The sequence below is a fragment of the Cynocephalus volans genome, chromosome 15 (assembly GCF_027409185.1).
Source record: "Cynocephalus volans isolate mCynVol1 chromosome 15, mCynVol1.pri, whole genome shotgun sequence".
NCBI classification, from domain to species: domain Eukaryota; kingdom Metazoa; phylum Chordata; class Mammalia; order Dermoptera; family Cynocephalidae; genus Cynocephalus; species Cynocephalus volans.
In genome coordinates this window covers 80042034-80056137 of record NC_084474.1, presented here as the reverse complement: position 1 = coordinate 80056137, position 14104 = coordinate 80042034, and the positions used below count along the sequence as shown (strand labels likewise).

General features: G+C 45.7%; 1 protein-coding gene across 1 annotated transcript; it reads left to right on the top strand.

The window, feature by feature from the left end:
- Positions 1-2923: 2923 nt before the first annotated feature.
- Positions 2924-3856, top strand: LRATD2 (LRAT domain containing 2). Its single transcript, XM_063079086.1, has one exon. The coding sequence runs from the start codon at positions 2924-2926 to the stop codon at positions 3854-3856; it is 933 nt and encodes a 310-aa protein (XP_062935156.1).
- Positions 3857-14104: the final 10248 nt, after the last annotated feature.

The following is a 14104-nucleotide window of genomic DNA, read 5'->3' as shown; positions in this document are numbered from 1 at the left end:
TCACTCACTCAGTCGCTGCTTTCCCCTAAAGCATCTGTCAAGCATTTATTGAGCATCTACTAAGTGCCAGGTATTCAGATATGAAGATGACTCAGGGCCTGTTCCCTCTGAGACTTTATAGCAGGTCAGTTCAAGACATGTTGTTGAGCCACTATTGTGCACCTGAATAGAGCTCAGACACCAGGAGAAACACCCAGGCAATTAGGCATTGTTTCCTCACCCATTAGGTCACTGAACCACAGTGCTGGCAGCAAGCTGTCATAGTACAGTGTGATGCACATACTCTGTCATACTCTGTCCTCTGGATTCTCCCATCCCTAGCCAACCCACCCAGAAACACATAGGGGCAAAATGGCCTATAACATCTGACAGCAATAGAGGTATCCCAGTCTTACGGTCGTGGGATGACCAGCCATTGTACTCTCTAAGCCTAACTCTTCTATATAAAACGGGCATCTACATGAATTCACATGGTAGTGACAAATATCACCCAGGTAACAGCAGTCCCCAAAGCACGTGTTATCAAAAGGTCCGGGGGGACTCATCCACTTACATGTGCCTAAGGCCAGTCTGAAAATATTTAAATTTAATCTGTACAGCACGTACAGTCTCATTTTGGTCTAACTTATACCATGGTCTTGCACTTGCTGAAGGACTAACTTCCATCACACCCCTGCCAATATTGATTGTTTGGGCTCAAAGGTATGCAAGTAGATTGATTTTTTTTTTTCCCCCTCAAACTAAAAAGGACCACAATGGTGTTAATATATTCCTGTTTCCACTGTTTGGTATACGCACTGAATAAATAATAGCGTTACCTGGAAAAATTTACTCAAAAGAAACAGCGATGGAAAACAGGCTATAGGTCTTGAGTTGCATTCTTAAATCCACCACGAGTTCATCTGGGGTGTTTCCAGAGAGTGCCTAAGCTTGTCTATTGTAAACGGAGTTGTCAAGCCACTGCCACGACTCCGATCCATTATTTTTTAAAAATAAAAACATTTTAGTCGCCTACGCCTTACGTACAAGAAACTAAACCATCGAGGGGAGGGAGTGGGTGTCCCCTTGTGGTGAGGTTAATAGGCAATACCCGTCCCCTGTCATTTCCCTCTCTAAGTCAGCAGGAAGGAAATACATCCACTAGGGGCCTCTGCTAATTTGTTTCTAATTTAAGGGCAATTAGGCAATTCCTACATCCCCACCCCACAGAAGCAGCCAGAACCGCATGCTTTCTTTCAACATCCAACAAACTGGTAACTCTGGAAACAACAACGGCGGTTATGATATTAATTTTGTACTAACTTCTAGGGACATCTAATAAACAGATCTGCGGTCTTGGGAACCAGCCAGAAACGAAGTCTTCATTATGTTTCACAGTTTCCGTTGTGTGATTTATTTTTTTTTTCCCCTACCCCAAAGTTTCACACTACTCATTCGAGAAACACCTCTAAGCTGAAGCACTTCTGGAGCTGTCCCGGTAAAGAATCCTTTCGGGCAAGAAACAGGTTCTAGGACAGGAAAGCAGCCAATGTCCCTATTGACTGTTCCTCCCTGTCCAGGTAGTCTGGGAAAGAAGAGGCCAAAGAGAAAAGGGATCAACACCAAACTCTTCCTCTCTCTCATCTCTACACTGGCAGGTGGAGTCTGCCTTCCGACTTCTCGAAGCCGCCGCTGGGAAAAACACGAAGAAAAGCGGAGCTCTGACCGGCCCCCACACAGCGCCAGCACCAGCGCGCCGCTTGAGCCTTTGCCAGCGGACTTTAAAACGCTCGGGCGAGGGGGCGTGGCCAGGACAGAGCTCCACGGCCCGGGTGGGCGGGGCAGGGGCTGGGATCCCTGAGGCTCAGCGGCGTGTGGGAAAAAACCTGAGCTGGGGGAGAGAGCGCCTGTCTCTTTAAATGCCACGGGCTGCGATCCCGCCTGGGAGCCCGGAGCCGGATCTACAATCCTGTCCCTCCCTCTCCCGCGCTTGTTGCTCTGCCGGCCCGAGCGGGAGCTGCCGCCGCTGGGTCGCTGGGATCCCTTATCCTCCTCCTCCTCCTCCTCTTGCTCCACCTTTCCCGAGAGCTCGTTGAGACGCGTAACAGCCCCAGCAGGACGGAGGGGGCGCGGTGTGAGCAGGGATTGCCCCCGCCTTCAAGTCTTGGGGCGCTACGCAGCCGCGGGGAGAGATATGCGTCGCTGTCCCCTGCCCAACCTCGCTGTCGCCCGCGCCGGGAGAGAAAGGACTGAGGAGCCCACACCTGCAAACTCGCCCTAGAAGTCTCCGGGTGCGGCGGGGGGCCCCTCCCCACCATCTCCACCTCTCTGCGGGTGAGTTTGCGCAGGTAACCCGAGCCAGAGGGCGGGCGCGTGGGGGAGGGGCGGGCGCGCGGGCAAGAGGAAGCGCCGCAGGTGAGCCAGGTAGGGAGGGTCACCTGCCCGGGCCGCGCTCTAGGATCCTCGCTCGTTCCCCTGGGGATGGAGGCCTTGGGGGAAGACGGTTGTCTCAGGGGCTAGTTAGAGCCCAGGGGTGGGGGTGGGGAGTTAGGAAAGGGGGGTATTAGAATAAAGTTTCTCTTTACCCTCTTCTGCCCGGGCTTGGCAGGTAGGGCGCGGGCGGAAGTGGTAGGAGGTGCTGATGCAATGGGCTTCTGCCCGGCCAGGCGAAGGGCTGGGGGCGGGGGAGAGCTGGAGTCGCCCGGTCTTCTGTGATCCTAGAAGGCTCGCTACACCCGAGGCTCCCCCTAAAATGGTTCCAGGGGATCGGGCCCCACCCGTTCTTTCTCCTGCTAAGAACAAAACGGAGGGGCTCCTTCATGGCTTCCTTGCCTTCCTCTCCCAACAGGTGGCCTCAACCCTTGTCCGGGACTCTGTGCCAATGACCCTAGTGGTGGTTTCGCTTTCTCCCCTCGCGGCGGTGTGAACGTGTGTCCGCAGCGTGATGGGCAACCAGGTGGAGAAACTGACCCACCTAAGTTACAAGGAAGTTCCCACGGCCGACCCGACTGGCGTGGACCGGGACGACGGGCCCCGCATCGGTGTCTCCTACATCTTCTCCAATGACGACGAGGACGTGGAGCCGCAGCCGCCGCCCCAGGGGCCGGATGGCGGCGGCGTGCCCGACGGCGGGGACGGCCAGCCGCTGCCCCCGCCGCAGCCCTACGACCCGCGGCTACACGAGGTGGAGTGCTCCGTGTTCTACCGCGACGAGTGCATCTACCAGAAGAGCTTCGCACCGGGCTCGGCAGCGCTGAGCACCTACACGCCGGAGAACCTGCTCAACAAGTGCAAGCCTGGCGACCTGGTAGAGTTCGTGTCGCAGGCGCAGTACCCGCACTGGGCTGTGTACGTGGGCAACTTCCAGGTGGTGCATCTGCACCGGCTGGAGGTGAGCAACAGCTTCCTGACCGACGCGAGTCAGGGCCGTCGCGGCCGCGTGGTCAACGATCTGTACCGTTACAAGCCGCTGAGCCCCAGCGCCGTGGTGCGCAACGCGCTGGCGCACGTGGGCGCCAAGGAGCGCGAGCTGAGCTGGCGCAACTCGGAGAGCTTCGCCGCCTGGTGCCGCTACGGCAAGCGTGAGTTCAAGATTGGCGGCGAGCTGCGCATCGGCAAGCAGCCCTACCGGCTACAGATTCAGCTCTCGGCGCAGCGCAGCCACACGCTTGAGTTCCAAAGCCTGGAGGACCTGATCATGGAGAAGCGGCGCAACGACCAGATCGGGCGCGCGGCTGTGCTGCAGGAGCTGGCCATGCACCTGCACCCGGCTGAGCCGGACCAGGGCGACAGCAACGTGGCGCGGACTACGCCGCCTCCCGGGCGCCCCCCTGTGCCTGGCGCGGAGGAGGAGGACCGAGAGACGGTGGCGCACTAACAGGCGAGCTGAGCGCAGAGCTGCAAAAGGGATCTGTTTGCAGCAGCCTGTGTCCCCTTCCTCCCTCCCCCGCCACCTTCTGGGTCCCATCTGGAATTCCTGGCCCGTTTGGAAAATGGAGAGGTGTTGAAATGCACAGCCGGCTGTGGACTGGGGAGGGGGACAGAGGGAGCAGGTAGGAGCACTTTGGCTGGGAGCGTTTCTTTGTGGCCCCCTCAATTTATCTTCCTTTGCGCGGCAGGGCAAACTGTGGACTTGCCTGGCCCTTAATCTCTCCTAGATCTGGGTCCAAAATTAACCTTTCTTATGCAAGCGTGGCGAAAAGTTCAGGAGTACTGGTGTCTGCCATTGTCTCCTCTCTGCTTTCTCTCCTACTCTGGGCTTGGAGGGTGCCCGGTTCAAAAGACAGATCGGGTTTGTGGAGGCGTCCACCGCGGGCAAGCACGTAGAGCTGAGCCGTGTACAGGATCCGGGAGGCTGGGGAGATTTATTTTATGGGATGCCTGGGGCGCAGGGCTGGCGAAACCAGGAGAGGTCTGGGAGCAGCAGACCAAAACCAAGCAGCCTCCTATTAAGTTTAACAGTTAAGCAAACTCGGGCTACAAACAAAGACTTTCCAACCTCCCTCCTCTCCAGCACCAAGTAATCCGTCTTCAAGAGCTGGCTCTTAGCTGAGTCTCCTGTTCCACTCGCCCCTTCCCAGGTTACAAGTAAATCATTGTCAAGGGCCAGCCAGGGGAAGGATTCAATTAAGGTTCTGTTCTGCTGCCTTTGTTTCTGGCCTGCTGTTGTAGGCACTTATAGCCGTGTTATTTGTTATCAAAGGAGGGAATAGCCCTTTGTGTCTCTGATCTAATTAAACCTGCTTGGCTGTGTTCATCCACAGGTCACAGATGGGGTTTGCTTGTGCCACCCGGTAAAGTATCCAGTACAGAAGCAGCCAAACGGCTGCCCTGGAAGGAATTAGTTAAATCTCTCCTTCCATTCCCTGTCCTGCATAGTGAAGGTAACACTTTTAAAAACGAGGTTTGGGTGGTAATCCTGTGAATTCCCCACCCCCCACCCCCTCCACCCCCACTGGCCCATACCCCTCACCCTCATTTTTGTTCTGCTGGTGGTAAAAATCTTAGGCTCCAGACATAGTTTAATGGTAAGATATTTATTTTGCTAGCCATACTTGATGCAATTTCATTCAAGGTGCAAAGTCGTGTTATACTGCACCAGGCGCCTTGTTGCTTGGGGAACACCCCTTCAGAGCCCTTTCATAATTAAGAGGGTGGCATAAATCACAGATCAGTCACAGATGCCACCTGGTGTAGTCAGCACAAAATCTGGTGACAGTCCTAAAGCACAGGTTGGTAATTGTTAATCTGTTAGTGGCAGGATACTACTTGGGCCTGCTGCTGAGCTACTGTTTGCTTTACTATGAGGCTTTAAAAATTTTTTTATAACCTGTCTCCTACTCCTCTGAGCTCCTTAATGATGTGTACCCTCAGTTTGCAGAATGCTTCTTGGCTGCACATTGCCAATGATGTCTCAAAAGTTGGCTAAAGTTTGAGGTTTTCTTTTTTTTCCTTCTTGGGAGTTATTATAAACTACACTGTATAAGTCATTGTGTGACCTAATTCTTAGGAATTAGGAATAGAATCATATTGAGTGGTCTACAGCCATGGCCATTCTTGGGCCTCTTGCTTGGAGACCCTCTAAATCAAGGCAAAAAAGACTTGAAAGATTTTTTTGTACACTTTTTTTTTTTTTCAGGTGTGGAAGTTGAGGCCATAATTTTTAAAAGCCTAGACCTTTGTAGCACCTCAACCTGAAATCATAATTACAAGGGCATTAGCTATGTTCCGTTTTCACAGTGATCACCGAACAGGTCCCATTATTTTGACTATTAATGATGAGCCACACTCTAGCCCTGATCTGGGACCTTGGAGGAAAATTAGTCCCTTGCTGGGCACATAGATCTAGTTGCCATGTTTAATACTCGCACAGCTTTGTGTTTACGTTCCGTTGTTCATCGGAAAGTGAAGCGAGACAAACATGCGTAAAGACATTTAGGGGAGCCTACTATGTCTAATGGATTTGGGTATCTTTTCATGCTTTGTTTAACACAGTGGTGAAAGTTGAACGTAATGATCACTGTGCAGACACAGTAGGGAAGAACAGGATGGCACTGCCCAGCCTCTCTGGGCTGGCCGCTCTTTTTCCCTTTCTCTGCCCCCAAATGGAAAGTGAATGTCTGGTCACACTGAGGTCCAGCCGTGACTATGTTACAAATGAACTGCTCTTTCTGAAAGGTCTCAACTTGAAGGAACGGTTCTTATAAAATCCATACCAATACAGGTCAAATATCCCTAGTCTGAGAACCTGAAATAAGAAAATTTGGGATTTTCAGATTAGGGATGCTCAGCTAGTATGTACTCTGCAAATATTTCAAAAGCTGAAAAAAACCCAAAATTTGAAACACTTCTGGTCCCAAGCATTTTGGATAAGAGAAACTCAACTTGTACTAGCATTTTATCTCTAGAGAAGAGATTTTGATAACAGGGCTTGTCTATGAACTAGAATGGGAAGTACATATATCCCAGATGCTGCTTTCCCATGTAATGCAAGAGTTTCTGCAGGGTACCAGAGCTGTGAAATATGATACTTAGGAACAGTGTTTTTATTGGAAATTTTCTTAGGGTCTTGATGCTTAACATAAAGCAACAACCACCCAGTAAAGGCTCTAAGGAAATCAAATCAATTCTTGGTTCCTTCCTCAAGGTGGCAGTGTTGTGGATTAGTAAGTTTTTAATGCCCTGGCAATGGCTACATCTGGCACTTTAGACAAAATAAATATATTTAATAATTTTTGTTTCTCCTTAGGAATAAGACTTTAGAACTATTTTGTACTGTGAATTACAGATGCTCTTTGAAGGAAAGAAATATTGATTCTCATGTTCTTCAGAAGCTCTGGCAGGGATGAGCAGCACGTCGCCTGGAACGTATGCTAAGTGAAACCAGACAAATTCTATTTTCTTACCTGAGCAAATATTTTATTGAGACTGCTTGTGTATGTTAAAGGAGCCCACAACTTCAGCTACACAACTTTTTGTATTGAAAGAACTCATACTTTTTGTAGATTTTATTCCACATTTAATTTAAAATGACTTTGTAGCACTAAAATGCCTAGCAGAAGACCTTACTCCAGACCTTTAAGGAAATTTTTAATTTTTACGAAAAATGACACTTCAGTGGTTAAACTTCTCATGTCTTTGGTGCTTCTGGCGCTGATAGCACCACTGGACAACACCACAACCACGTGGAAACATATTTTTGGAAGCAAAACTTTAATTTTATATGACATATGCTATGGAGAGCTAAGAAAATTTAAGGACTGCTTGTTTTCTATTTTTTTTTTTTCTTAAAATGGAATCCACTGTGTTGAAGACTCTTGATATTATGTGCTTGTCTAACCATTTTTTATAAATTAGAATAAAATCTAGTGTGATCATGTTCATCAAATAGATTTGTTTGAAAGGTTACATTTTATTTAGTGAATGTTTTTTTAAATTAGGGTAACTGTAAACTTGACTGGTTTATTCAACTTTTTATTTTGCTGTTTTGTTCTTGGCTCTAATACTTGTGACCCATGGAAAATTACATTGACTAACCAGATAAATTCTACACGTTTTATTTCTCAATGAGTTGTATTAACTTTATTTTTGTTGGAAGTTGTATGTTAAATCAATGTTATGTTCTTATACCACTTCTTGAGAAGGAAGTTCTGATTTGAAATAGTATCATTTCCTTCAAAGTGAAGGGCAGTGCTTAGTTAAATAAAATATTGATGATATCTTTTAAGCCATCTTCTCATTACTGTGTCTTACTAATTAAAATAAAACCTATCAGGTCCTTTGGACAAATGCTGTGAGGGTTTCCAATAAACTATTTATTACAGTTAACTGAATTTATATATTTTTTACACTTACACCTTTTTTTTTTGTCCAAATTCAAGCTGCTCAACATACTACAGTTTCTGACAATATGTATCATCTTTGCATTGCTCAGTACACATTTTAATGAACTCATTTAATGACTGAAAACCCTGCATTTACTGTGTGAGAATCAATCACCCATTGCTTCTAAGTGATTAGTGTTTGTGCAAAATGTCTTATGAATTTTCAATACACATTGATTTTTCAGAATCAATCCAAAAATTGCTGGAAACCACACTCACATGGAATCTACATTGGGGAGTTTCGGTGTTCAGTAACCTCATCTGATGGGGACAGGAAGAAACACTCCAAGGGTAGAACTGTTGACTTACAGAGTAACAGCCTAATCTCCTTGAGGGCATGGACTTCGCCATTTTATACATTCCTGGTGCCTATCTCGGTTCCTAACACGTGTTACAACTTAGGTGATTTCATAGTCCCAAACAAAAAGAACATGCTTGCCACATAATTACATAAAGTGGTTGAACATGATGACGTGACACTTTTGGCATGATAAGAGATGCAGGTGCCAGGAGTTGGTAAAGAGACAGGTGTAGCAACCGACCCTGGTATGGGAGAGGCCACGAGTACTCCCTAGGCCAGCATCTGAAGCTGCTACCACAATCCTGTGAGGTTCAAATGCCTGGCCTTTGTCAACAGGCCCTTGTGGGAATTTTAAATAGGAAGAAAGTTGAATGCTGAAGGTTACAGGGAGCCCAAGCAGCAATGAGACCATTTAACCCTAGAGTGGGAGGGAGTCTTTAATTTGTCATGGTTCTCATTGCACAAGAAGGTAGGGATAGGAGAGTCTAATACATAATGTGCATTTATTCTTGGGCGATTTTGGTGGAGGCTGCTGTTAACTATTTCTCCTAAGTGGACTGAGCTTGCTTAATGTAGGAAAATGACATGTCTGGAAGTGTTTAAAAGACCTCCAAAATGAACAGGCCCAGGGTATGTGCAGAAGGGCTTTTATTTCCCTTTACTGAATTTACTGGGGAAAACTGCTTATCAAATAGAGCAATTTTATCTGCAGAGTACATGCAAGAATGGCGAGTGTTTGCATTTGCAATAAGGTACTGAGTATTTATGAAGGACTAAAGGGTGCTGCTGAGCCCTAGCCTAGGAACCAGAACATAAAGAGTTTTTTTTTAAAGAAAGAAAACTTTAGAAATAGTCCTGCCCCTGAGCTTGTTTGAAAGGGAAAATTAATTTCACTCACAGAGGACGTATAATAAAAGGTGGCCCTGTCGAGTGCTGATGGTTGGTAGGTATTCAGATAAGGCAGATGATTTAAAGTCTAATTGGAGTTAGAAACCTAGTATTAGATGACCATGTAGAGTATGTACTCCCACTGAAGAAATCAGGCCAAAAACGTGAAGGTACAAATGATGGAGAAAAGAATGTAACCAATGTAACTGATATTCACTAAGCACTTAACATGAGGCTCCTCCATTTCCAGTGCCTCATGTACAAAGATAAACCAGGTCCATAGCTACTGTCTTCATGTAACTTCCATTCTAATAGCCAAGACAGGTAACTAATTACCAAAAGGAAATTGACAGGTATTTACAGTTGTGACAGGTGCAATGAAAAAAATGCCCAAGGGGTGTGGGAGGGAATCTCCATCAATGAGTCAGACAAGTCTTCCCTGAAGAGGCATTTATGCTGAGCCTCAGAGGAAGAGACAGCCAGGTGCTTGAGAGTGGGCACTGATGACATTAATTAAGGGGGGAAGGCTGGGGAGTGAATGAATGAAACTTGAGCACTGTCAAAATGCCTTTGCTTCATGTTCCTGTTGTTTACCCTTTTCTCCTTGCAGCTCCCTTCCACAACACGTTGTCCAACTTGTTCATGTATCTCCCACGCTTAATACAAGATCAGGCAGAGACCCTCACTAAAACTCTGAGTGTATGAATTTGGGGGTCTGGCTTTGCTACTAGAAAGTCCCTGATTATCTCAAGGTGATGCTGTGACTCTGGTTGGAAGAGGATGAGCAGTGGTGTGAGCAGGGAGAGCAAGTGAGTGACTGTCCTCCCCCAGAACTAGAGGTTGTCCTGCTCATGCTATTGATTTAAATTTCCAGCCGAGTTAAGAAGTGGAGTGTGAATTCAGGCCTTTGCCTGAGGCAAGTGAGTGGACAACTGGTATTGGCCAGGCTGGATAGGTGCAGTGGTAAAACAGATGGGGAGGTTTTACAGCCTGTCTGCCACAGCCTGGGATCGTGATGGGGGAAGTGACTCTTTCATTCAGTTGGCAGGTCACTGCTATAATATGGTCACATGTGCCTTGTTGAGTGTGGCCATGAATGTCTCAAAGAATGAGCTCTCTGCTACTTTCTCTAGGAAACTTGTACAATGTAGTTAACTCTCAGAGTCTGGTTATCTTGATATGAATATCTTTGACATGAATATGTATTATTTTTAATCTCAAGACTTTGAGGATTCTCATTTATAATGCTTAATTGCAGGTAGGGGTCTGACCTAGGCACACAGTTATCAAGTGGTGGTCAAGTCTTTACAGTCAAGTACCTGCGCTTCTCTGTTCCAGCCTCTGCTTATTATTAGGCTGATAACCTTAGAAGTTATGTATTTTCTTAGAAATTTGATTTCCTCCTCTGTACAATGTGCTTGTGGCATTGGTCAATTCACTTAATTCTCTGAACTTCAGTTGTATTTGTAAAATAATACTATTAATATATAATATGTAATATAATTGGACTAGATTTACCTTAAATTGTGGTTGTGAGAACAAAATGAAACAAGGCATGTAAAGCCTGGATCAGTAACATTATGATTAAGTAGGAAAATCCGGGTACTGGACGTGTTCAAAATCTTACTCAAAATAAAGTAACCGTAGGAAAGAAGTGCTCCTTTTAGTTTTGGAGAATTTCTTAGCTATCTAGAAATTGGTAAGATAAGAAAGGGATAGCTTCAGTTAAAGTCTTGTTTAGCAGGTCCTGTAGTGTTTGAAATGTTTCTTGAGCTCTGGTCTTTAGTAGTTCAAAATGTGTAGACTTTGATTACACATTTTATTATGTTTACTCATTAATTCAAGAAATGTTTACTGAGAACTTTTAAGGCAATAGGTGCTGGTTAGCCAAAGAGGCATAAGGGATTTTGACATTAACTGTGATCGTCTTGCTCACACTGTCCTGTGTTAATCATCACTAAAGACTTTATGGACAAATTCTAATATAATATAGCTTCATTTTATAATAGAGGGAACAGGTTTAGAGAAATTAAATGATTTGTCCAAGGTCACATGCCTAACAAATGACAGCTTCTGGCCTGGAACAGGAATGCTGGTTTCCAAAGCCCCAGGCTACTGTTCCTCCACTGAAGGATCGTCGGACCATTCCCACCACTCCCTTCTCCTTACCCCATGGAGAATACATAGAACCCTCTTCTGCTCCAACATGTAACATGCAGCATTATCTGAGCAGCACTTGTATTTTCATTGTTATTGCAGCAATCCTGCAGGCATGACTCCGGGAGGCAAGAAGAGGCAGGAAAAAAGGAGAAGCAATTTGGCCAAGAGACATTTTTGATAGAGGTCAGGTCACACAGGCCTGCTTCATATCATGGCTCCAGCCCTTGACCTGCAGTATGACCTTGGGCACCTTGGCTTGTCTAAAAATTGGAACTATTAGGAAATGCCTAGTCCATAGAGCTGTTCAATGGCTTACATGAGATGATATAAGTCAAGTGCATCACAGGGCACTTGGCTGTGGCGTGGTGGCCACATTAGTTGGCTCTGCCACAGATGGCTCTGCTCTTTATATGATCTGTCACCTTGAGCAAGTCCCTTTACCATGACAGGATCTTGGTTCTGGGTTTCTATGTTTGAGCACCCAACTGCAGTAGCAGTCTGTGACAAGATTTCAGGTCTAACTTTATCCTTTGAGATGGTTATAGGTATTGGTACTTGCTGTACCTTTACTGAATACTGCTTCCTTGATTCCCCAAACCTCATTTATGTAAAAAATTTATAATGATAATTATAAAAGTATATGCAAGTTAATTATAAAATTAATAGTGATAATAATAATTGACTAAATTTCAGGAAGTGCTTTTGTTGTGAAAAGCAGGCACTATACATGAAACTTTTTTGCGTTTTTTTTTTTGTTGTTGTTGTTTTGTTTTTTTTAAAAGATGACTGACTGGTAAGGGGATCTTAACCCTTGACTTGGTGTTATCAGCACCATGCTCTCCCAAGTGAGCCACGCACGAGTCGGCCCTGTTGTTGTGTTTGAACTGGCAAATTTTGTCGTTATGTTTGATGTTAGAAACAGCCTGATCAGTGGATGCGAAAAAAAGTTGATGACAGGAATAAATTAAGTCATGTCCCCTTTGTTTGGGAAAAAGTGTTTAGAGGTTTTTTATTTGTTTTTTTAAATTTTGCTTCATTCAACACTGATTTGTTTTGTTTTGTTTTCCATACCAGAGTATATTTCTCTTTGCTACCTGGCTCTACTCTTGGCCAACATATCACAGCCTATGAAAAGAATTCTCTTGTAACTCAGGGGATATGCGTGCTGTTTTCTGCTTTAATCTAAGGAGGTCTGTTTCTTCTCATATTTCAGAAAGATCGAGTTTGTCCATAAAGCCACAAAACATTAAATGGTGGTCGTTCTTTGTATTGGCATCCATTTTGATACTTTTAAAAAAAATTAATAGATTTTATTTTTTAGGGTAGTTTTGTGTTCACAGAGTTCCCACTTCCCCCCTCCTCCCCTCCCCCCACAGCCTCCCCCTCCATCAACACCAGGCATCAGTGTGGTGCTCTTGTTACAACTGATAAGCTGAAATCAGCACATCATTATCAACTGAAGTCTGTAGTTCACATTAGGGCTCACTCTGAGTTGCACACTCTATGGGATGTATTCACCATTATAGCATCCTACAGAGTAGTTTTACACCAACCTCACTCTCCTTCACTTCATTTCCCCCAGGCTGAAAATTGACTATTTTCAGCTGTTTTTATTAAGCCTTAAGAGACATTGCTCTGCAGGCCCTTCTGCTCTCTTCACCAGGTCAAACAACACTCCTGGCTAGAACTGTGTTCATTCATTCTTTAAGTATTTACTGAGGCCCACCAGGCACTGTGCTACTGGGGCTAGAAGGAGGAATACCGCGTGGTCCAGGTGCCCGCCCACTTTCCACAGAGGAAGACAGACAGGAAAACAACAGATGTGACGCCTTGTGATAGAGTGTGATGACAGAGGACAGGCAGACACCAGGCATATGTTGCACTGAGCAGGAAGGGCCGACCCCACGTGGTGGGGTGGGGAGAGCTAAGCAAATAGAGCCAGGCAGGTCCTATCAGAGAAGGATCCCAACATAACCATGCTCCTTTCTCATCACACCTTTCTTTTAACAGCAAAACACATCTGTCCGTGTATGTGGCTGGTGGAGTGGGGGTAGGGGATGGGGCATGAGAGCAAATACTGTAAATTGCAGAGTAACTCTTTTTTTTCGTTCGTCGTGCTGATATAGACTGCAGTCAACTGGGTTACGTTCTCACAAACTCTGAAGTGATCTTAATTTTACTACAGTGAAAGTGTTCTCTCATCTTTAGCCCCATCATCAGCTGACCTTAGGAATAGCCAAGCAGTTCCAATGTGGTAAGGACCAAGGCTGGATTTCTCTATGTTTTGAAGGAGCAGAGAGGCATGGTGGGGGCGTTGGCCTGGGCTGTTACCCCAGCACCCCTCTCTTGCTCTGCCACCTGAACAGATGACCTCACCTGGCATTGGAGGCTGCAGTGTATTCATTTGTAAAGTAGGAATAATAGTGTTGCCCACCATGCAGGGTTATGGAGTTAGTGGTGACATGCATAAATCACCCAGTGCTAGTCCTGGCATGGTGTCACATGCTCAGGGATTGGTTGCTGTCATCATTCATTTTCCCTTTCTCAGTTTTGCCCAATGTTCTTGACTCAATGCCACAACCTCACAGGTGAACGTCAGATTGGAGCAGGCTCAGCCAAACAAACTTAACCAGATTTAAAATGATCAGAGATGGTACAACATTTGGATTTGTAATGGCTAAAACTATCAGCCCCAGGTGTTTGAGAAAATATAATAAATAATGTATACATACACGCCAACAAGCCAAGTGCATCATTTCACTCAAATCTTTAATTTCTCCCCAACATGACAACCTAAGAGGTGGAGCTCTGGGCATTCATTTCACCACACTGGTATGATCATTTTCTTTTTTTCTTTTTTTTTTTTTTCCTAACCTGTATGACCTCAGAAGGT

Coding starts and splice junctions, on each gene's coding strand:
- LRATD2 (XM_063079086.1), top strand. CDS start 2,924: ATGGGCAACCAGGTGGAGAAACTGACCCACCTAAGTTACAAGGAAGTT.